The sequence below is a fragment of the Pan paniscus genome, chromosome 2 (assembly GCF_029289425.2).
Source record: "Pan paniscus chromosome 2, NHGRI_mPanPan1-v2.0_pri, whole genome shotgun sequence".
Lineage (NCBI taxonomy): Eukaryota > Metazoa > Chordata > Mammalia > Primates > Hominidae > Pan > Pan paniscus.
The window spans coordinates 76,433,046-76,457,966 of NC_085926.1; the positions used below are offsets into that span (position 1 = coordinate 76,433,046).

General features: G+C 37.5%; 1 protein-coding gene and 1 long non-coding RNA gene across 25 annotated transcripts in view; one reads left to right on the forward strand and one right to left on the reverse strand.

The window, feature by feature from the left end:
* The window catches only part of LOC134729999 (uncharacterized), a 34,290-nt gene extending 13,620 nt beyond the window's left edge, over positions 1–20,670 (reverse strand). Inside the window, exon 1 of the long non-coding RNA XR_010111582.1 lies at positions 14,307–20,670. This is a non-coding gene — a long non-coding RNA (uncharacterized LOC134729999). The remainder of the gene's footprint in view (positions 1–14,306) is intronic.
* Positions 1–24,921, forward strand: part of ROBO2 (roundabout guidance receptor 2) — a 1,748,609-nt gene that overhangs the window by 391,443 nt on the left and 1,332,245 nt on the right. For 4 of the 24 annotated variants that reach the window (XM_063602829.1, XM_063602849.1, XM_063602833.1 and 1 more), the window contains exon 1: positions 21,125–21,831. The exons of 8 other annotated variants lie outside the window; for them this stretch is intronic. In XM_063602829.1, the coding sequence (XP_063458899.1) occupies positions 21,702–21,831 (130 nt within the window). In that variant the 5' untranslated portion in view covers positions 21,125–21,701. Of the gene's footprint in view, positions 1–21,123; positions 21,832–24,921 lie in introns of those variants that run through there. 12 more of the 24 variants (XM_063602838.1, XM_063602844.1, XM_063602840.1 and 9 more) reach the window with 6 other exon arrangements.

Here is a 24,921-nt window from a genome sequence, read left to right on the forward strand (position 1 = left end):
TAATGGGCTTGATTGTTTTTTGCCTGCTAATTTAAGTTCCTTATAGATGCTGATATTAGACCTTTGTTGGATGCAGTGTGCAAATATTTTCTCCCATTCTGTAGGTTGTTTTTTTTATTCTGCTGATAGCTTTGTTTGCTCTGCAGAAGCTTTTGAGTTTGATTAGGTCCTACTTCTCAATTATGGTTTTCTTTGCAATTGCTTTTGGAGTCTTCATCATGAAATCTTTGCTGGAGCCTAGGTACACAATCATATTTCCTAGGTTTTCTTCTAGCGTTTTTATAGTTTTAGGTTTTACATTTATGTCTTTAATCCATCTTGAGTTGATTTTTGTATATGGTAAAAAGAAGTGGTACAATTTCATTCTTCTGCATATGGCTAGCCAGTTATCCCAGCATAATTTATTGACTAAGGACTCCTTTCCCCATTGGTTGTTATTACTGATTTTGTTGGAGATCAGATGGTTGTAGGTGTGTGGCTTTATGTCTGGGTTCTCTAACTTGTTCCATTAGTCAATGTGTCTATTTTTGTATCAGTACTATGCTGTTTTGGTTACTGTAGTCTTAGAATGTAGTTTGAAGTCAGGTAGTGTAATGCATCTGGCATTGTTCGTTTTGCTTAGGATTTATTTGATTAGTCAGGCTCTTTTTGGTTCCATATGAGTTTTAGAATAGTTTTTTTTCCCTAATTCTATAAAAACTGTCATTCATGGTTTGATAGGAATAGCACTGAATTTGGACATGGCTTTGGGCAATGTGGCCATTTTAGTGATATTGATTCTTCTAATCCATGAGCATGGACTGTTTTCCATTTCATGAAATGATTTTTTTTCAGCAGTGTTTTGAAATCCTCACTGTAGGGATCTTTTCACTGATTTCTTTCACCAGTGTTTTGTAATTCTCATTGTAGAGATGTTTTACCTCCCTGAATAGCTGTATTCCTGGGTATTTTATTCTTTTTGTGGCTAATATGAATGGAATTTTGTTGTTTATTTGGCTCTCAGATTATATATTGGATGCTTTTTGTACATTGATTTTGTATCCTGAAATGCTGCTGAAGTTGTTTATCAGATCTATGACCTTTTGGGCAGAGACTATGGGATTTTCTAGGTATAGAATCATATTGTCTGCAAAGGGAGATATAGTTTGACTTCATCTCTTCTTATCTGGATGCTTTTTATTTATTTCTGTGGTCTGGTAGCTCTGGCTATGACTTCTAGGACCAAGTGGAATAGGAGTGGGAAGAATGGACATTCTTTTCTTTTTCCAGTTCTCAAGGCGTATGCTTCCAGGTGTCATCTGTTCAGCATCATGTCAGTTGTGGGTCTGTCATAGATTGCTCTTACTATTTTGAGGTGTGTTCCTTTGATGCCTAGTTTGTTGAGGGTTTTTAAAATGAAGGGATGCTGAATTTTATTGAAAGACTTTTCTGCGTTTATTGAGATGATCATGTAGTTTTTATTTTTGGTTTTGGTTATGTGATGCATCACATCTGTTGATTTGTGTATGTTGAATCAACTTTGCCTTCCAAGAAAGCCTACTCGATTGTGGCTTTAGCTTTTTCATGTGCAGCTGGATTCAGTTTGCTAGTATTTAGTTGAGGATTTTTGCATCTATGTTTGCATTAATACCTGTTTTTGCATCAATATTAGGAATATTGGCCTGAAGTTTTCTTTGTTATTGTGTCTCTGCAGGGTTTTGCTATCAGAATGATGCTTGCCTCACTGCATGAGTTAGGGAAGAGACCCCCCTTCTCAATTTTCTTGAAATAGTTTCAGTAGGATTGGTACCAGCTCTTCTTTATACAATGGGTAGAATTTGGCTGTGAATTCATGTAGTCCAGGGCTTTTTCTGGTTTGTAGGCTTTTTATTGCTGATTCAACTTTGGAACTTGTTATTGATCTTCAGGACAGGGCTTCAATGTCTTTTTCATTGAATTTTCGGAGCTTGCATGTTTCCAGGAATTTATCCATTTCTTCTAGATTTTCTAGTTTGTGTGCATAGAGGTGTTCATAAGAGTCTCTGGGGGACTTTATATTTCTGTGGAGTCACTGGCAATGTCCCCTTTTTATTTGGATCTTCTCTTTTTTTCATTATTAGTCTAGCTAGCAGTTTATCAATCATATGTATTATTTCAAGGAACCAACCTGTTGCTTTGTTGATATTTTATATGATTTCCTGCCTCTTCATTTCGTTACATTCAGCTCGGGTTTGGGTTATTTTCTTCTGCTAGTTTTGGGTTGGTTTGCTCTTGTTTTTCTAGTTCTTCTAGAGGCGATGTTAGGTTGGTTGTTAGTTTGAGATCTTTCTTATTTTCGGTGTAAGTGTTTGGTGCTTTACTTTCCTATTAACACTGCTTTAGCTGTGTCCCAGAGATTTTGATAGTATCTTCATTTTCATTAGTTATAAAGAATTTCTTGATTTATGCCTTAATTTCATTATTTACCCAAAAGTTATTCAGAAGCAGGTTTAATTTCCATGTAATTGTATGATCTTGATGGATCTTCTTGGTATTAATTTATATTTTTATCGTGCTGTTGTCCAAGGGTGTAGTTGATATGATTTTTTTTTCAATTTGTTGAGAATTGCTTTATGGCTGAGCATGTAGTCAATTTTAAGGTATGTACTATGTGCAGATGAGAAGTATTTATATTCTCTTGTTGGGTGGAGTGTTTTATAGATATCTGTTAGGGCTATTTGGTCAAGTGTCTATTCAGGTCCCAAATATCTTATTAGTTTTCTGCCTCGATGATCTGTCTAATGTCGTCGGTAGATTATTGAAGTCTCCTGCTATGATTGTGTGGCTATCTAAGTTTCTACCATTTCTTGTTGGCTGTCCACAGCTCTCTGCAAAGCTGCTTATTCCTAAGAAGGCCTGTATTCTGGTCTAGGCAGGTTATCAAAGTCTGCTGTGCTAAATTTAAAAAGACAACATTAGTAGGCAGATGATGTTGTTAGCACCACACGAATTAATTCAGGAAGGTGCTACCTCCAACCACCTACTCAAATCCTGGTGTCAAGCATCAGGAACATATCTACATTTCATTATCCTTCACTACTAGAGAAACAGTCCAAGTAAGTGTTCATTGGCGTCTATGATGAGTGAGTCTTCTGTCAAACTTGACAACATATAAGATGTAACATTTACTCTTAAAGAATGTAGACTCTTTATTCCACCCATTCTATCCTTTTAGTTCCATGTGTGGTTTAAAAAGGACCTGTGATGTTTGTCAGTGGCCTTGGACAATGGGGAAAATGTGCTTCATCCAATTGAACAATATAAGTGTGGTGTTTAAACTCAAAGCATAAGAAGTTTTCTAAACTAGAAAGAAAAATCCCTTCATGCAACTTGAAAAAAAAATTAACTGAATAAAGAAAGATAATTTTTAATCATTTTAATTTATAATAGGGCATATTGTTCTATTGTGTCTTTTTAAACAAAGCTTAACACCATGTTTTCATTTCAATTCATATCATTGTAGTTATCTGAGTGCAGTGTAATTTATCTCATTGTAGTGATCTTATTGTACTGACCTACCTTGTTACAAGTGACCATGCTGATTGTAATTATTTTTAGAAGATATTTCTGAATGTCAAATGTCAGAAAGTATAGGGTTTTTTTTAAAAAAAATTATAGTGCTTATTTTGGGTTTGTTATAACATAAAAATTTTAAATGGCATTGTTAGGATATATAAAAGTTTTTGCTTTTATATTTTATAAATACAAGGAAAAATTCTGAAGTATTATAGTTCGGTCATCAGAGAAAAGGAATTTGCACAGAGGTATCAAACTGCAGGCAATCAGGAATAGCAATAACATTCGAACTAGAATACACTGAGACCCGAAAGGTCTCAGTAGTCAAGCAGGCTTCTTGTCCGCTAGCATGTGTTATTTTGGGAATTAGAAAGAATGCCCTTCTAAAGGGCAAAATAAATGTTCGGAAAAATCAAACATTTTCATCAAGGAACTGAATCTAATCTCTTAACTGATGGAGAGGCACAGGCAGGGGGCCTTTCCCTTGCTAGGCAGCAATGACACCAGAGGCCAAAGGGGCCAGACTGAACCGGAATGTCTGCAGGCCCATATGCCGGGAGGTGAGTCAGAAAAGGTGTTACACGCAAGAGGGAGTAGAGACAACAGTTCAAGCTGATGTGCAGAAATACAGCCTTGAATCCAAAAAAAAAAGTAATAAAAATAAGAATGAGCAGAACAGCATGGTATAATCAGACAGGGAGTAGAAGGGTAAGACTGATTGATTATGTGGAAGACCGTTAGCTAGCAGATATTGCTTTCATGGGCTGTAGGACATGGACATTGGATGGAGTGGCCCTGCTGAAAGGGCCAGCAATAGAATCAACCCTTCTAAAGCCTCAAGATCACCTTTCCAGGATTTGATAGGATTAGAACTTCCTTGGATTTGCAAAGTTAAAAACACACATCTTTTCTTTCGAGACTATAACTGTTCTATTGTCCCAAGTTTTTGTTCTATTATGACTTGGCTTTAATTTAACATATTCAACTCAGACCATTTAGAAGAAAAGGCCTCAAAGGGCCTCCTGCCACCATTCACGGCACCCAGGCTGTTTGTGCTGAGGGGGTGCCTGCAGGCCCATGCTGAGCCACCACCCTCGGTCCCCACTCAGCCTGTCTCCGATGTTCCTCGGCACCCAAAGTCCAGAGGGGGCCGAGGCAGCATGGGACTGGTGTGTCAGCACTACCCCATGCATGTGCACACCCAGCTGGGTTGTGACAGCACCCAAGCTTAGCCACAACTTTGCTCCAAAATCAGAGTGGGTGCCGGGAGTCGGGGAGACCAGGCAGTGGGAGCAGTTATTCCGAGCCTGCAGGGCAAAGGGGATTTCCTGGGCCTCCCAGAGTGCAGAGATGCCTGGATCTGCAGCTGTGGCTGGGCAGCTGCAGCTGCGCCTGGAAGGGCAGGGCTCCCACCCTTCCAACTCAGAAGGGAAAGGGCTCCGGCCTATTCTCAGCTCCGGCTCAGTGGAGTGGATAGTCCTGGCCACGCCTCCCCGACTGCCATCACTGCTGCCATCACTATGTGATGGGGTGAACCTGTTTAATAGAGTAGCTTAAAGAGAGTTGTCACTGAGCTTTACGTACCTTAATTGGCCCCAAATATCCATTGTCCACTTTTTAGCCAGATGCTATTTTCCATTGAGCTCATTCCCTTTGATGCCTTTCTGTGACGTTTGTGCTTTTCTTTTGTATCCTAGAGCCAGTATATTCCAAGTGCTGACTCTGAAATGTGACGGTAGAATGCATCTCCATATTGCACAGCAATAGTAGAGACAGGAACTGTCAATTACTTTTTCGAAAATGGTGTATTATGACAAGTGGAATATTTGTCTATAAAATATATATAGATTCAAATATATTTCATGAATTTTTCACCTGGCCATTAGCTTTGCAGGCAATAGCCAGTGGTCAGTGGATCTGGGTGAAAGCATTTGCTCCCTGATTATAAATTTGATAACTTCAATGAGGGACAACATAGAAGTGGAAAACTGTCTTGATAGATAGTGGTTTCTTTAATAGTCTCCAAATGAGTGATTGTGCCTTTGGTGTCTATTGTTTACAGGCAGGTAACATGTTCCAGCCCTCTCTGGCTGAGGGTCAGAAGTGGTGAAGAGGAGGCCACTAATCCAGATGGGACATTCTCATTTAGCACATGGGGAGATGTTCTGTCAATAAGGTCAATTTTAAGTGTGCCAGCTCAGGTAAAGAGGCTTTTAGGAAGGATACTTGGGCAGCCCATTGAATCAAAACAAGAATTCATTGCCTTTGACTCCTGTACTCCACCAATAACATGACTCAGTCATACTAACTTAGACTCTAATTTTAATAAATTATTTATTGAAAAAAAAGTGTATTTCAACCCGTGGGTGGATTCTTTTTGTCCTCCCCTGATTCAAGCAGTTGTTACTGGAGGGATGGGGTAAGAATCACTATTCTAAAAGAGCCACCAGGACTATGCCCATAGACAGTCACTTAAAAAAAAAGTATGAATGTAGAGGCAAAATTTGTCATCACTGTTACGTAATCCCTGCCCTCAAGATGTTTGCAATTCTCGGAAGCAGGTATGCAAACAAAGAATTGCAGTATGTTGTCATGGATACTAGGGTATATGTACACTCCTGTTTTCCGCATCTGAAAATCTTCTTCTTTACAGTGGATTTACAAAAAAACTGTTCTTTATGGCTTGACCTATAACAACTCATTGATGAAGTTACTGTACACACTATTATGTTAGAATTTTGTGTCTGTGTGTGTGATCTGAGTCTTTAATAACTTGATAGAAAATGGGGGGATGCAGTTTAAAAGCCTTTATCAAGAAAACATTAAAATGGGTGACTTCTATTTGGATTCTAAATTTACCACTTAAATGGTGTCCCTAATTCATGATGCGACTTTACGTAAATTATCTAACGTCCCTGAGCCTATTACCTCATTTAAAAAATCAGGTGTTGAGTTTAGATAGTAGTCACATTCTTTAGCTTAAAAACTTATAGTTTTCATCACCGGATTGAGATAGGAGAAGCTAGTGTAATACTGCAAACCAACTCCACCCTCCCCACGCACACATAGTCAATAAGTTATTTATAAGATACATTTTCATCTGCGTAGGCTGAAAAATGACCTCTCCACAAAAAATCCATTTCAAGTCCATAGAACCTGTGAATACTACCTTATTTGGAAGAAGGATAGTTATGTTGAATCATCGTGGATATCTGGTTGGGCACTAAATCCAAAGACAAGTGTCCCTGTAAGAGACATATGGAGAATACAATGTGATGACAGAGGGAGAAAGTGGAGTAATGTGGCCACAAGCCAAGGAAGCCAAGCAACACCAACAACCACTGGAAGTAGAAAGGATTCCCTCCTAAAGCCCCAGAGAAAGCTTGGCCCTGCCCCTGCAGGCACCTGGATTTCAGACCTCTGGCCTCCAGAACAGTGAAAGAATACATTTTTGATGTTTCAGGACACAAAATGTGTGGTTGTTTGTTACAGCAGCCACAGGAAACTAATATACCATCTCTCTGGCCTTTGCTCAGATAATTTCCTCTGTCCTTTCTCCATGAGTACAGATGAGAATCCTACCTATCACCAGAGCACCTGTTTCAGTATCACCTCCTTGGTTAAAGACCTGTGACTCTCCCCAGCCCAGCAAAAAGGATTAATCTCACCTTCCCCTTTCTCCCTATGGCATTTATTTATGTATCTGTTAAAACACTTCTAATGTTCCATAATTTACCTATATACCTTGCCTCAGGGCCTAAACTAATCACTGAAATAGAATCAGCATTATGTCAGTATTTCTTGTGCAACTATGGGAGTGTGATGCATTAATGCTGAAATAGGGTCACTCTTTGGGGAACTGCATATGGTGCCAGTGTCTAACTAACTTGCCGAATATTTGTGTACTTACATGGAAGTGACTTTATAGATTCAATGTCTTAAAACTAGGTGAGTGGGTAGCTTGATGGAATCAGAGTGACAGGAAAAAGAGGAGGTTCAAAAGGAACTTTATATACTAAAGTTACATTAATAGCTCATTAATTAACTACACATCTCTTAAAACACAATAGCCACATTATTTTTCTTTACATTACCTGGTTTATGAAAAGGGAAGGCTGAGGAGATATGAGGCATTAAGGCACACATCTTCTGTAGCAGAATGTGAGCCATCAGAATGAATGGGGCATATTTCTTCCTACTCTTCAGTTAGTTCAGAGGCAATTGTCTGACATACTGGTTATGTGGGATTTTATATGGGCTGATCTCAACTACAAGAATCCATGTTTTCTAATGTTATGGAGAAAATGCAGACAGCTCTCCTTTTACAGATAAGGAAATTAAAGCTGCAAACAACCACATACTTTCAAGTCACTTTGCCTCTCTGAAACTGGATTTCCTCATCAGTCTAAAGAAGAGTTAACGCACCTACTTGGAGAAGCTGCCAATCTTACATTATCTTTTGAAAAATGCCTCCCATTGCCATGCCACACTTATACTAGAAGACTCCATTTCCCTGGTCATCTCTGAGTAAAACGGGAGTGAGGCATTATTTGGCCACTTAAATGTTAATTGTTATCATGTAGAAATTCCTCATTGTATAATTATGTTTTAGCAGAGTTTCTCATGCCTAAAACCGTACCCATGTTTCACAGTGTGTCATTCTTTACATACTTGAGCTTAAGTATCTCCTTTAAAAATCTCTTTTTAAAATGGTACCTAATTATCTATTTCCAAGGAAGAAAATAATGTTTATAGCTTCAGCTTCAGGAATTGTATTTCAAGAAAAAAAAAGATCAAAGTACTTGGAGAAGAAGAAAGCTTCTTTCCTTAAAAAAAAAAAAACCCACTTGAAACAAACATTAAAAATATATTTAATTCCCCAAGGAAACTTCTGAGAAAAACATAAGCAAATGAAGAAGTGTGTTTAGAAGAGAAACTGTGTTTCAATCTAGTGCTCTAGTTTCTGTGTGAATGCTGTAACATGCATTTTCAAAAGGATAACAGCCATAAAACAAGAGCAGGTACAAGGGCCAGGGGTGGCCACATGGATTGGCTGACTTTATTCACACAGAGACAACATTGTGAAAGATGCACCTGAAGTGCTGAGCCCAGGTGGATGCCATCCAGAGCTGGACTTAGAGATCCCTAGGAAAATATTCATTAGTCCCAGCCCTGAAACACGGGAATAAGAACTCTGAAATAATAAAATAGTACAGCCTTTTTCGAAACATGCCATCATAGAGGAACAAAAAGCTGGGTCATTTCCTAAGTGATTTAATTGTTTAGCAAAATGTAGTGAATTTTCTGTGCAAATACCTGTTCCAGGTTCTGTAGAAGGTAGAAAGATGAGTTATAATGGATTGTACAAGGGTGAGGGAGGAAGAAAGAGGAAAGGAAAATGGAGAGGGATAGGGGTCTGACGTATGACAGACATGCCCTACGTCAAGGGGTATCACTGTGATAGATTCTACGTCTTGGTACTTGTTCAACAATTTGAAGTCAAAGAATGCACAGAGGTGAGGAAGGCTAATATTCTCCGAGTGCAGGCTCTCTTCTAGACACTTTAAATCTGTTATCTTGTTTAACCCTCAAAACAACCTCATGGGATATATTTTATCTCCATGTTTAAAATGGGACACTGAGACAGAAAATAATTAAATAACTTAACCAAGATTCCGCCATTGGTTAGTCATAGAGCCAGGATTCCATATTCTCTGTATGTCTATCATGCAAATTCTCAAAGAAAGATTTAGTATCAAATTTTATTGTTGCTGTCCTTGTTTTCAATCAAGATCAATGGTTAATGTGTCCAAGGTAAATCTAGTTTCACTATTATTGTGCTGTGTGCCTCTGACCATGCCTCTGCCAGGGGCAACCTAGTAGTTCAAATCTGTAGATGTTATTCTTTTCTAAATAGTGTCTGTAAGTGTCTGCATTTCACCCATTTCTTTAACAAATATTTACTGAGCTGTTTAGTGTGCTAGGCCAATATTCAGGTGCCTTACACATACACATCTGTGAATACAACTAACACAAATTCCTGTTTGCAAGGAGCTCACATTGTAGTCGGAGAGAGATGGGAAATAAGTAAAAAACACAATAAGAAAGCAAAGTATATAGCATGTTAAAAATTTATAAACTCCATGGAAAAAATAACCAAAGACATCAGAGCAGTTGGGAGGGACCTGGAAGGCCAAGAGAGAGGATAGGAAGCATGGGGCTTCAGTGGCTAGCGCAGGTTTCATGGAGAATAAAAATCTGAGCAAACCCTGAAGCAAGCGAGGGATTTGATGAAGCTCAAGTCAGAGTTAAAGTGGTTATTAGAACAAACACACTAAGGTAACACTGTCTGGGTTTTTAGAATGTTAAGGAAGCCAGTATGGCTGGCACAGAGAAAATAAAGGGGAGAACAGGAAAAGATACATTGGATGTGGGAGGAACAGATCATAAAGACCTACCAGCTCATTGCCTGGAGACTTTTATTGTGAGTTCAAATGGGGAGATGATGCAAGATTTTGAGAAAAGATATGGTATGACTTAGGTTTTGAAAAGACTATTGTGTCCACAAAATACACAGGAGGCTAGTGAGATAAGGTTGAAGTGTGACTACCTGTTAGTTGACTGTTGCAATAAAAGGTGAGAGATGTTAGTGGCTCAGACCAGGGTGAGAACGGTGAAGGAGTGAAAACTGGTTAAATTCTACATATTTTATAGAAGTAGAGTCCATAGGATTTTGAGGTGGATTCTACACCTACAAAGATGGGAGAAAAAGTGAGGATGTAAGAATGACTAAGTTTTTTGGCTGCAACAACAAAAATAATGAAATCGTTATGAAATAAAAGGGAAAGGTTGCAAAACATAACTGAGAGGAGCAATATTTTTTGACGAATTGAGTTGGAGGTATTTATTTGACATTTTTAGACGTTGTCTGTTGTTGCATTACAAATTATCACAAACTTCACAGCTAAAAATAACATCCAATCATTAGCTTTCTAGGTCAAAAGTCCAGGTGGGTTTGAGTGGATTCTTAGCTTAGGATTACACAATACCAAAATCAAGGCCTCATCCAAACTGTGTTCTTATTCATGGGCTCTGGGAAAGAATTCATTTGCAGGTTGATTCAGGTTCTTGGCAAAATTGAGTTCTGTGTGTTGATAAGAAATCTACTTCAACTTCAATGGCAAGCTGTGGCTGCTCCCTGAATAGTTCTTTTTTTTTGAATCCTAAATGGTGCCCACTATTCTCACCAACATTAAATAGGTCTGTGTCAAAAAAAATTACATTCTTTTTTTTATTCCAAGAAAATGTTTATCAGATATAGTGCTAAAATTCAGCCTCCGCAGAAGCAGAAACCAGGCTGTTCAGTGAGAGATATATTGAGCATGTCTTCTGGATGGAATAGTAAGTAGTTAGGAAGAAAGCACTAGGACTTATATCACTCATCGTCTGGTGAATTAATTAACCTGAGGCTTGACTAATGGGAAGCTGTTTTGCCGTTAAGGGTGATTAATTAACAAATTCTTCTACTTAGAAATTAGTGCTTATATATGCACATATGCATATATATATATAAAAATATATCAATGTGTGTGTATAAATTGTACTATTAAGCATAATTATTTAAAATATTATTTTCAGACTATTTTAAAATAGTTTAAATGATCTAAATTAAAAGCAAAGAAATTCCCTCTTCCTGGAAGTTTCAGAGGCTAATGAATAGTCCCCATGGTCATGTGAAATTGACATTCAGCAGAAAAGGAAATGAAGCCAGGTGAGTCTTTTCTTGTCCAAATCATTAGGTTTAATGCTACAGGACACAGGACAAATGAACTATATAAGTAATTGTGAGTCATGCTTTTGTCACATGACATACTCTTTATCTAAGCAATGGGAATGAGATGGGTGGCGATAAGAGGGAGAGGGTACTGTGAACGGCTGCCAGATGATTTCTGTTATGTTTAGTTCAGCTTGAATTAGGAAGAAAGAAGAAAGTAAGAAAGTCTTGTGTTTTAGGATGAATAAATATTGTTGTATCAGATGTTAAGATTGACCTTAACAAAAGCAAGAGCATCCAGAAATCTAAAGGAAGGACATTACTCAGGTGATAATGAACCTAAAACTTGTGTTCAAGAAATTCAGATTATTTAGCCTGAAGGTGATTTTAGGGATGACACTAAAGGGGTAAAAGCAGCTATTTCCTAGTTTTTAAAGAATCATTTCGATGAAGAAAGAAAATATTTGTTTAGCATCATTTTAAAAGACAGGATTAGAATAAATGGTTGAAAATTAATATTATCTAAAGCATTTGAGATGAAGAATAGGCTTTCAAAAAAAAAACAGAATTATATAACTTGAAGTATTTAAACAAAACCTAGGATACACATTGGTGAAGAATGTTTGTTCTTTGTGTTTTTTATACTAAGTGATCTTTTAGCCTGATCTGGCTCTGAGATTCTAATAACTTATGAAATAAGATCATTTTAAGGTCATGTACTTGATCTCATTACACCTGACACTTCAAGTCCCTAATGTAGTAAGTGTTGTGGTGTTATGAGGTGAAAGTTACTAAAGTTGCTTTTAAAGACCTGTTATCCATCTATCTGTCACGATATTCTATGTCAGAGACTGCTAGTTTCCCCCCAAAATGTATTCTCGTTTTCTCTCAAATGAACACAAACCCAGAATTTTAGCTGGTCATTGCTTCTGTTGTAGCTAGCTTTGACCATGTAACAAAAATATAGCCGAAGGGTTGTAAGTGGGAGTAGTAAGTGACAATTTTTCTAAACCCTTCTGAGAGATAGCAGCTTGCACCTCTGTCACTTTCTTTATCTTGTCCTCCATCCTGTTGACATGATGATGTCTGTGGATGCAGAGAACCTCTTAGATGCTTTTCTTGTAAATGGAGGCCATCCCTGATGAAGAAACAAAATAGAAAGAGCCCATATCTCTTGAAACTTAATGGAGCAAAGCTTGACTGCTTGTATCCAGACTTTTTCATGAGAGAAAAATAAATTATTATTTATATTGTAGTGTCCACTTTTTGTCTGTGATACTCACGCCTTAACTATATACTGATATATGGCTATATGATAAGCCTACAGCTATTTGTACAGCAATTCCTAATTGATAATAGGAATTAGTCATAGAAGATGGTTAAAGACATTGCAAAAATACGCAATTTTACATTTATTAAATACTACTTAAATTTGTTCAAAATTTACACTATTTTCCAGCTTATCAATGATCTGAGAACTCTTATTTCTTTGTTTATTTCTAAATAGTAAAGTTAACTGTGCAACAGTTGCATCTGCTGTCTTCAACATTCATAATATAGGACACCATTCCTTGGGATACCTATCATTTAACTAGAAACAGAACCAATATTATAGTACCCTAGAGGTCTCAAGAGCACTCAGGGGAGAACCGCTAGCTGATTCAACTATATATTAATACAGTCATGCACTGCACAATGACGTTTTGGTCAGTGATAGATCCCATATATGACAGTGGTCCCATAAAATCTTAATACCATATTTTTCCTCTACTCTTTATATTTACATGCAGAAATACTTTCCATTGTATTACAATTGCCTAGAGTATCTAGTCCACTAACTGGTGTACAGATTTGTAACCTAGGAGCAATAGGCTGTGTCATATAACCTAGGTGTGTAGCAAACTATACCATCTAGGTTTGTATGAGTTTCTATGATATTCACACAATGATGGGATCACCCGGTGATGCATGTCTCAGAAAATATCTAAGCAATGCATGACTGTATATATTCTGCAAACATCGTCATGGGACTCTGTAACACTATAATTTAGTGACTGTGCTATTTAGACTATGTAGATTTTATGTATTTATAGACAGGAATATCCCATGTTTGGATAAATTTATTATAAAAAATTTTAAAAATAAACATCCTGTTGGTATCTCTTATAGATAAGAAATATTTTATGTAATTGATGTAGCATAGCCAATAAACCATGTCAACCTTTCTAGCACTGTCCTTTAAATGAACTTTACATAAGCCCAAGAAAATATCTCAGATGAAAAAAAGAATATTTTACAGGTTCAAGCATGTTTGATGAGATTTCAAGGCTTATTCTCTATCAAATCACTAGGGCGCCTCCCCAGGACCCACATTCTGCCTTCTTTACAGTGAAGTCATGTAATCACTTGCAACTTAGGTTAACTATGTGTTAACAAATGTCAGAAACTAATTTTTCATATGAATTCTAAAAATATATTCATTTTAAAAGGTTTAAACTTTAATTGTGTGTGTGTGTGTGTATATATATAAATAATGAACTAGGTGCTATATAGCAAACCCAGAACGCTTAAACTTTTCCTTCCAAAATAGTTAACACTGGAGTAGCAGTGCAGTGCATTTCAGAGGTACACAGAACAGATTCTTTTTTCAAAATGCACTCACCCAGGTCCTACACACAACTTGTTGAATCAAAACCACAGAGTGGTGTACTAACAAATTTGCCCAGATTATTCCAATGAAACCACCAATATTTTGAACTACTCTTCAAAAAAAAGCTTAGAGGGAGCAAAATATTAAACTGCCTGTCTCAGTTAAATGTTTAAAAGCATATTATGAAGTAAAACACAATCAACTAGGACCCTCCAATAAGATATATAAGCCTCTGCTTAATTTTTTAATGGAAAGGAAACATTAGCAAAATGCAGTGTAATATTAGGAGCTCATTTGAAGGTTCAACTAATGCAGCTTACCCTGATCTCTTTGCAGATTCAGCCTTACCTTTTTGTCTCCTATAACTGCAAGCTAATAGGATGAGAACTGATGTGCAACCCGGTGATACTTAGGTGCTGCAGAGTCTTAAATTATCAGATGAATTCAGAGATGTTCACTCTGTAGAAATCACTGGCAAAGGAAAAAGGAATAAAAATATTTAAACTATTTCTCGATAACAGTGAAAATAAGTGATTTTTTTGTATTTAGGTAGATATTTCAATTAACCAGAGTTAATTCTTCAGCCACATTGTAATTGAAGTATTTATACATTATGCATTTGACCTGGTACTTATGTAACTGTACATATATTTGACCTTGGAAACAAAACTGGTATATATTATATGTTACCATACATTGTGCAAAAAACAAGCAATGTTTCTCTTGTTGTGGAATGATTTGCCTTTGCAGCAGGCTGAGCTAGAAAGGATGTATACGATACCTTGTTTCTGTTTATGGAAAACATGGTTAAAAACAAAGAATTAAAGTGTATTTTTAATATGGCATTAAAACATTCAGATCTGTATTTTGGCTTGCATAGTCAAAATAGAACGTTAAAGAATTAGGGAGAAATAACGACGTAATTAATGAAACTACATATGTATCTATATATGTAATAGTGAATTGATCTGTGGTCTTTCAAGAGTTATGAAGCTAATGCTAATGCTAATTTACTACTGTCTCTGATTAAATCCCAGCTAAAATTTTATTCTGATGGCTTGTTGATGGAGTATATAATACAACATATTAACAATAGTGCAGCCTGTAGTTAGTAGAGAATAATCTTTGCCAAGTTAATGAGAAGGAAAGTAGTTAGAGAGTCACACAGCTAAGTTTGCCCTGATGATTTTCTCGTTTTATTTTGTTGTTTTCTTTTCTTTCTCTTTCTTTCTTTTCTTTCTTTCTTTCTTTCTTTCTTTCTTTCTTTCTTTCTTTCTTTCTTTCTTTTTCTTTCTTTTTTTTTGTCTGTGTGTGTAATGAAGAAACAGTGAGAATTTTCTTGACTAGAAAGATTTTTCTTGATGTATATATGCACCACTGGGCCCTTTCCAGCACTCAAGCGGGGTAAATCCACCATTTCTTTGGTCTGATGTAAGGTGTTCAGGGAGATGAGTTACTCTCTGTGGGTGAATTATCATAGCAGAAATAGGAGACTTCCTTGGAAGCATAAGAATATAAATAGGATATTTTACATTGCTGTTGTTGCAGAGTATGTTGGTAATAAGTGTTCTGTGGTCATCTTGTGAGCTTCAGTCAAGAAAAGCATTTTAGATCATGCCTTTAATTGAAGCATTTTGGAAGGCTGAGGACAGAGGATCACCTGAATCCAGGAGTTTAATATCAGCTTAGGCAACATAGCCAGATTCCTGTCTCTACAAAAAGCTAGAAAAATCAGCCAGGTGCAGTTGGGAGTTCCTGTAGTCCCAGCTACTCTGGAGGCTGAGGCAGGAAGATTGCTTGAGCCCAAGAGTTCGGGGCTACAGTGAGTCATGATCTCACCACTGCACTTCAGCCTGGGTGACAGAGCAAGATCTGTTAAAAAAAAAAAAAAGAACAGCATTTGTTCTGACTATACTTACATAAAATGATGGCTACAAGAATCATCAGCAGGGTGTGGTGATTCATGCCTGTAATCCCAGCACATTGGGTGGCCGAGGCAGGCGGATCACGAGGTCAGGAGTTCAAGACCAGCCTAGCCACCATGGTAAAACCCCGTCTCTGCTAAAAATACAAAAATTAGCTGGGTGTGGTGGTGGGTGCTTGTAATCCCAGCTACTCAGGAGGCAGAGGCAGGAGAATTGCTTGAACCCAGGAGGCGGAGGTTGCAGTGAGCTGAGACTGCACCACTGCACTCTAGCCTGGGTAACAGAGTGGGACTCCATATCAAAAAAAAAAAAAAATTGTCTACTTCTATTAGTTGGTCTGAAATGCATAGGGTAGGTTGTGCTCTGGGGGTGACAGAGCAAGACTCCGTCTCAAAAAAAAAAAAAAAAATCATCACCTTGTGATCAGACAAGCTGAGGATTGCTCAGAGTTTCTCAGCTTCAACACTATGGAGATTTTCTTCCGATAATTCTTTGTTGGGAGGGAAGGCCTGTCCTGTGCATCGCAGGGTGTGTAGCAGAATCCCTGGCCTCTACCCACAAGACATGTGAGTTGCACTCTTTCAACCTTGCTGTGACAGCCACAAAATGTCTTCAGACATTGTCAAAGGTCTTTTTGAGGTTAAAATTGATCCTGATTGAGAGCCTGCTGGGTACCTAGTGACCAAACTCACAGAATTTTCAGAAAATGGATTGGTTCAGTCTTCAGCCTCATCTAATGAAGTGAGTATAATCAGTGAGATTAAAAACAACAACATATTGATATAAAATATAAAATTTGATGTATTTTTTTTCAAAAGCTTGGTGACAATTTTTGTTTGTAAACTCATTAGGGAAGGTTTTATCTCATACACATTCAATCATTAAAAGTCTAGTAACATAACTCACATTATGCCATTACTACCTAGTATCAGAGATTAGTAAAAATTATATGCTTATTAAGAAAATAAATAAAAGGCAAGATGGTATTTATTGTGCATAAATAGTAAAATTCAGGGGGTATAATTAGAGTAAATCATGGTATTGGATAAAAATGAATATATATAATTATGGAGATTCCTAAATCTTGCTTAATGGTGTCAAAGTTGAAGCAAATGCTAGCAGGACAGACAAAATCAAACTTCAAATGACATATTTAAAGAAGAGAGCTTAAACGCTGGAATAATTTCCCATTATTCTTTGTATTTAATTTGTAACTAAATTCTTAAGGATATAAGCATTTTGATAACAGGGACTTTGTCTGATTATTCTTAAAATACCTAGCATTTTTCCTGGCTTAATGTATAGGTTTTAAATGTTTGTTCAATGAAGGAATGTAGATAAGAAACCTTAAAGTTTATTTCAAATTAGTCTCTTTCTATTTCTTCCCACTGTTTTCAGTTCAGTTTCCAAAGTTTTCTTGCTGGGACTATTGTATATTTAAGCGGTTTTTCCTGCTTCTAATTTCACTCCCCATCATAATGCAGCCCATTTTTTTTAAACTCACTTTGGATCATGTAATTTCCCTAATTTAAACCCTTTGTTGACCCCCTACCATTGAAGATAAAGCCTAAGGCTTTGGTAGTTAATGCACTCGAACATTTTAATCTAGCCCCTGCCTACCGCTGCTACTCATCTATAGGTTCCACACCCAGCCACACTGCGTTCCTGGCAGTTCCTGGAAGGGGACAGGCTTTCTTTCCTGCCTGTAACCATGCTCATGCTATTTCCTCAGCCTGGATTATCCTCTGCCTCTTGCCTGACTTGACCTAGTCTTAAAATATATTCTCATTATTTGATACTTAGTGAAAAAGCCACCTTCTCTGCCCTGAATGTCCTAGCTGAACCAGCTCTTTCTCTTCTCTCTCACTGAACTTCACTTTAATATATACCTCCTTTATAGTACTCCTTCTCTGCAGTCTTCCTAACAATTCTTTATGGCCTGCATTAAAGCATTTATTATGTGTATTGTAACTGTCTGTAAGTCAGGTCTTGCTGGGGCCTTCTTTTTCTTCATGTTTTCCTTTGAGCACGAGTAGGTGGTGAGGAATTTTATTCTGATTGCCTCTCTCGGTGGACCTTCCCATTTATAGACCTCCGTGCTGCTGCCAGTAAACTAAAGAAGATTCCAAGCCACAACTACCCCAAAACCCCTCTAATTCTCTTACCTTTCAAGCTTTGCTTAAGCCCTTTCCAGTTTCCCAAGATCCATGCGCCCGACTCAGTAAAAGAGAAGAATAACAAAAACTGGGGCTGTGCAGGATTCAAATTCTAGCTCTGCTGGGTAATCACGATGTGACATTAGCTAAGTAGCAATATGTAGAGTATGAATAATAAATGACTCATCTCACAAGTTCATGAAAATAAAACCTCTAAAGCACTTAAAACCTCACATATATTGAGCATGTTATCACTATTTGCTATTCTTTTACATTAAGATGTTACTTATGAGCAAGGTAGCTCAGAAGGATTGAGAGTGCAGAGACAACTGTTTCGTAGAGGGCCTAGCATAGGGATGAGCAAAGGCTTGGAACTGAGGGGTTTGAATTCAGAACAGCACTATGACCTTGGATAGGTGACTTAAACTCTCTGTGCCTCAGTTTATACTGTACTAAATGCAGGAAGGAATTATCCCTACTTTGGCTGGGCATGGTGGCTCACGCCTGTAATCCCAGCACTTTCGGAGGCCAAGGTGTGTGGATCACAAGGTCAGGAGTTTGAAACCAGCCTGGCCAATATGGTGAAACCTCGTCACTACTAAAAATACAGACATTAGCTGGGCATGGTGGTGGGTGCCTGTAGTCCCAGCTACTCGAGAGGCTGAGGCAGAAGAATCGCTTGACCCCAGGAAGCGGAGGTTGCAATAAGGCGAGATCGCACCACTGCCCTCCAGCCTGGGCGACAGAGTGAGACTCTGTCTCAAAAAAAAAAAAAAAAGAAAGAAAAGAAAAAAGAATTATTCCTACTTCATTGTGTTTTAGTAAGGATTAAATGAGTTGATGAATGCAAAGTGCTTTGAACTTGTAATAAGTTAGCTAATTTGTTACTAATATTAACGTAGATGGGAAGGCATTTCTAAACTCATACTTTCACAGATACATGTCTCATTGGACTGCCTCTCCTCTTAGTCTTTCACTTTTCCTTCAGATTGTACTCTTGTTTATTCCATTTGCTACCCTCACTATTTCCATATGAGGAGGCTTTCTCTTCTCTCTTCTGGTATGCAGAAAGCCCCAGCAGAACTTCAAACTTCTGCCAGATGAATTCTGGAAGAGAGTGACTTCCCTTGTTGAGCAACAGTGATTTTGTTCTTCCAATTCCATTTCAATTTCCCCATCAGAGAGAGCTGTGACCTGGTGTCTACTAGGGATTACTGAAAAGGAAAGAAACCTTGGAAATCTAAACATGAAATAATTTTGGAGTGAATCTAACCAGCTTTACCCCATTTCAGGAAAGAATGATTTTCTTAGTAACCTTGTTCTGGCCAGACCTTTCAGAAAAATTCAACAATTCTATCCACACACTTTTATTATGTTTAAACCTATTTGACATTTTTTCTGTTCTACCAAAGGCCCAAGACATTTTTTTTTAATTGCTAATCATGAAATCTGTGCTTTTTCTTTGAAGAGGGATGGAGCCAGTGGAAAGTAAATGGGTTTAGTTGTAGAGTCCTCCTCAGAAGGTGGTGGTGAGGGAGTTGGTCAATTTATTCTACCAATTTCTGTTTACCTGCATTTAAAGAGAGAGGAAATTGTCAGGTAAACAGGATAGTGACTGGAAAAAGAAAATCAAATTCTGAGTTAAATATAAGCTTCCCATTTTTAAGTATGCAAAAACATGGAATTTTAAATTCACTATTTATAAAATGGGCATAAGTTTTTCCTTCCTCACACAGAAGTTTTCAAATTAAAAGTTGAATACAGGGTGATTATTGTTTCTAAACTAAGGCACAATGTGAGAGTTTATTTTGTATATTCCATTAATTTTTTTTGACAAACATAGTTTCCTTTTTATAAAAACAAATTGTAATAACTGTATTTTCAAATTTAATATGTGGCTTATCTTAACAAGATAACTTGCTCTTCCAAAGGTACCTCTTCCAAGAATATGATTTGAAAGCAGTAATTTGTTCCCTTTTGAAAGTGATAATATCATAAAACTGGTGGTTATCATAATATAGAAATTGATTACTTTAAAATACATAAGTGCATAATTCATGTATTGTGTCTCACTGATTAAGGAAATTAGTGACCATACATATAATACTAACATGTAGACAGATTTAAAATAGTAGCCAGAATGTTTTGATCGTGTCAATTCACTTCAGGTGGCAAAGATTCTATTATTTTTATTAATTATTATTGTTACTATTATTGAGACAGTGTCTTGCTCTATCGCCCAGGCTGGAGTATAGTGGCACCATCATGACTTACTGCAGCCTCAACCTCCCAGACTCAAGTGATCCTCTTGCCTCAGCCTCCTGAGTAGCTGGAACTACAGGCATGTACCACCATGCATGGCTAATTTTTTTTTTTGTAGAGGTGGGGGTCTCACCATGTTGCCCAGTCTGGTATGAAACTCCTGGGTTCAAGTTATACTCCTGCCTTGGCCTCCCAAAGTGCTGGGATTACAGATGTGAGCCACCACGTCAGACAATCCCAAATTAGTTCATTTTATATGTATGCCTTCACCCACGTCATCTTCATCCAGGGGCACTGTCATGTGTTAATTATAACCACACCTTGTGACCAGCAATGTCTGCATAAACATAGTCGCAAAAGACAGAAAGGCTTGAGGAGCTTGTTGTATTTCCATGGTGATGTACACAAACAAATAAAAATATGCTTTCTTGAATGTGTGATTAACACATTCCAGAAAGCCTTGGCCGTCTATGTTGGTATTTCCAAAAGTTTGCTTATGACATTCATGGTGGGTTCATTAGGGTGACACAGGAACGCCGAAATAAACTGACTTCATTGAACACAGAGGAGAGCTGCAACTACGTATTGAGAACTTGCCCTTCCTGTTTTATTGCTGGGGAGAAAAATTATATACTTATTGTTGTTCATCTAATAAATATTTCAGACCCATTTATGAATCATTAGTGCAGATGCAATCCCCTTTGAATGTCACGAGGTGAAGTAAAGGAAAAATAAGATACATTTTAAGTTCTGAGTCTTCCTCTGTTACATTGCCTGAATCCTCGTCTATCCACACAATAGATTAACTACCCTCTGTGCATACTATATTTTGCTCAGCCCTTAATATTCTGAAGCTGAACTGAAGCAGGCGTTATCCGTGGCGGTTCCTGGGTGGTTTTCAAGCCCAGCACTACCCACCCAAGTGGCGGTGACACCGGCTTTCACTGAAGCCTTATTACTCTTAAAAGAGCAATTTGGTTGGTTGCACGGCTATTAGGATCACACAGGCAGCCTGAAAGCTGTCAGTACAACTGCTTCTCATCTTTTTCACATAATCCTGACATCTTTTCCCTTTTCTGCTGGACACAGACATTACTGTTTTTATCATTTTCAATCAAGCTCACCCAGAACGCTGAGGAATATATTCCCACTGAAAGCAAAGTGGAGAACAGAAATTATTTTATAGCTTCTGGAGTAGAAGCAGGGCTGACTGCGTACTGAGGAGAAGGAGCCGGATCCGTGAGAAATGTAGCTTGGCTCAGGGCTACATCAGGAAGCTGCTACTTCAGCTGTTAAAGATGGCAAAACAACACCTACCTCAGGTTTTTCAATGATTAATGCTATTTTCATAACCAGGAGGGAAGAGGATGTGAGAAATTTTGTGAAATTAACTTGTGGAAATGTTATCATCAGAGAAAGTGGAGAAAATTACTAGGCTTGAACTTCTCTTCGTTTTGATGCTCTTCCTCTCTGGACCAACTCTGAGCAAGCTGACCCGGACCCCCTGGAAAGGAAAACCTTGGAAGGGGGGTAAGTGATGAAAGTTTCGTGTTAAAGATCTAAATGGAGTTAGCAAGGCCAGTTACTGCTAACTTAAGGACAGCTGAGGGTGAAGGAGCTGCTTCTGTCTGAAATCAGGTTTTTATTTCAGGAAAGGGGGTCTGCGTTGCAGATAGCTAGAAAGAAGAATTTTCTGTTATTGATATCAATATATTTTTGCAATGTTTGGCTTTCTGGGCTTTCAAAGCATTACAATGATCGTTTCCAGCAGGGAGACTGTAAGAGCAGATGCATGCTTCTCTAGTGCAAAAATATATGTGTTTTCCTTCGGAAGCTGCATTATTTTTAAAAGAAATGGGTTCTGAATATGCTAGATCCCTGAATTGTTGGCAGATTTTGTGAACTGATCAGAGGGATGTCTGAGAAAGGGCATGTTATGAAATGCAGTGCCACCAACACTAATTTTCTGGCTGACTCTATCAGTGTTGATGTGTTAATAAAGATAAATTGCATTAACTTTATTGGGAAAAAAATCTGCTGAATGAGAAAAAGCCTTTCAGTACTTTGAAGTGTTGTAATACATTTTCTTCTGCTGTTGAAAAATTATCGTGAGATGGGAGAGAATTTTTGAGACTTTGAATCAACCTTTCTATAAAGTTCAGTGGGTTCTACTTCCCCGAATGCCATTTGTTTATATAAACACAAGTTATCAAGATATGTGTTTTGTGAATGCTGTAAGCCAAAATGATGCTGCAGACATATCCCATGAGAGACTTTCTGGACACTGTTTGTATGTTTGGAGAAAAATCTTGATGGGAGATATAGCTGAGGATTTTGCTTTGCAGAAGCATTCTTTTTACCTAACGTTTTTATCTTGGCTGTAAAAATGTTTCTGAGTCTCCCCTACCATTTCTTTCCTGTCAGTGTTTATCAGAGGTTCAAGAGAAGCATGTATATTATGAACAAGAAGTTTTAAAAATGTACCACAATATCTCAGCAGGATTTTCTAAATACCCAAGCCCCATCAGTCTGATCTTTCTGCTTCTCCTTTTGTTGCATTAAATATATTACAAATCTTCTGCCTACTGTACCTTTGAGGGAAAAGTTCCAACAGGCACTTAGCTTAGATGGTTGATGCAGATCCACCCAGAGGAATGGTGCTGCAAATTATCTTCAGGCCTTGTAAATTATACCATCACATTACTATATTTCCTAGTGTTATCAATGGATTTCTTTTTCTTGCAAACTGCAAGCTGTTATTTATGTTAGCCTGCATGCTGGCCTTTAGTAGCTTAGGATTTAGCGACGTATGGTGTTATTGATGTCAGGAGTGTTAACTTGTATTTCTTACATACGGTCAGTACCTATAGCATGTCGAAGTTTAATTTCCTGCGTTAAACTTAAGCAGTAAATTTTGGAGCTCTAGCTACCCGTGAGAAAGATTGCTGCAAGATTTTAGCAAAGTTGTTAACCTATTCAGAAAGGTTTATTTAAAATGCTTGTGTGTGTTCCTAAGCATGTATTCATTTCACACAGCTTTGAATACAGATGCATTAGATTTCATTTGTAAATCAAGTCTGAAATGTTTCCTCTTTGAACATATGACCACTTTTTCCAACCTACTCAAACTAGCTCAGCTAGAAATTTGCTAGCTCTGCTGTGTGATGATGATACGACTCAGTTAAGTTCAGGAATAGGCAATCATAGCAACATATTTCATATTGTTAAAAGAATTCTGTGTATTTTTGAAAGGTCAGTCAAGTTACTGAAAAACTTTAAACGTGTTGACTGTGCTTTAAAATTATTTCCTTTTTAGTGCCTCTGTTTGTTACTGTATAGGCATTGCATAAATATTTTCCACAGATTCTGAGTTCCTGTGATGTAGCCTCGCCTTGATATGCATATGTATATGTTGTAAATATTTATTTATTCATGAGCTTGGCTATTGATGATGGTGTGTTATCTTTCAGTGGGTTGTAAAATTCTGTTCGTTTTTTCTTGGCATGCTATGCAGTCTTTTAAAACACATTTTTACAATTTGTTCAACATTATTTCCCTTTTCACAATGTAAGGATCTTCATTTATTATTTTGAAAGATACCTTGCTGAGGTGTTCTACACATGAGGTGGGATGGGGGAGAATGAGTCATGTTAAATTAAACACTGTGGCCGGAGGCAAAGAGGATCAACATGGAAATACAACATTTTAAAGGTTACTTTACTCTTTTTTGGTTTGCTTCATATCAATACCAGCTCAAGCTTACCTGCGTACAAAACAATCTTTAAAACAGATACTCTATTTCTAAAAATCCTGGAAAAGATACCAATAGCAAACAAAAAAGTTTTCTTCCGAGTTATTATTTTTTTTCTTGCACTCACACTGCCTATGTGCATTTGTCTTAATCTGACTGAGCAGCTGTCAACCTCCATATGGCAACCTGCTCACCTTGACAATTTCCATTTTTGTAGTATTAACAGGAACTACCATTGAGACAGAAATGGTTATTGGGGCAGGCTTGGGGAGTGGCAGCTTCAAAGACCAGTGTATATGTGTGGCCTGTGAGGAGTGATACGAGCAGCACGTAGCCAGACAGCACCAAACAGATGATGGGAAACTGACTTGTCAGAACATTTGGAAAAAATGCAGATTATTGCTGGCTCTCAAGGGATTTTTAAGCTCATCAATGAACATGACTCCCAAATATAGGTTAGTAGGCCAGCAAGTTTTCCCTCAGGCATACGCTTTTCTATTTAATCACAATATATGAACACCTTAAGGGAAGGCAGGTGTCCCATCTGATTAATTTAGAGCATGACATAAGTGATCATAAGAGTTTGCATTTATGATAAACTCACCAGAAATCTTAACTACATTGCTGACATTTTCTTCATTAGAATTACAGAAGCTAATTATTTTATGTTCAATTACCTTCACCATGAAAAAGTCTAAAAGATGTAAACAGTTCCATTCACATGAGCATAACTCTACAGAAAAGTTTACAATGCAGATGGTCAATATATACAACAAAAAGGAAGTTATATATAAATATATCATATTTACATATAATATACATATGTATTGAGTTCACCCTTGAATGACACAGGTTTGAACTGTGCAGAT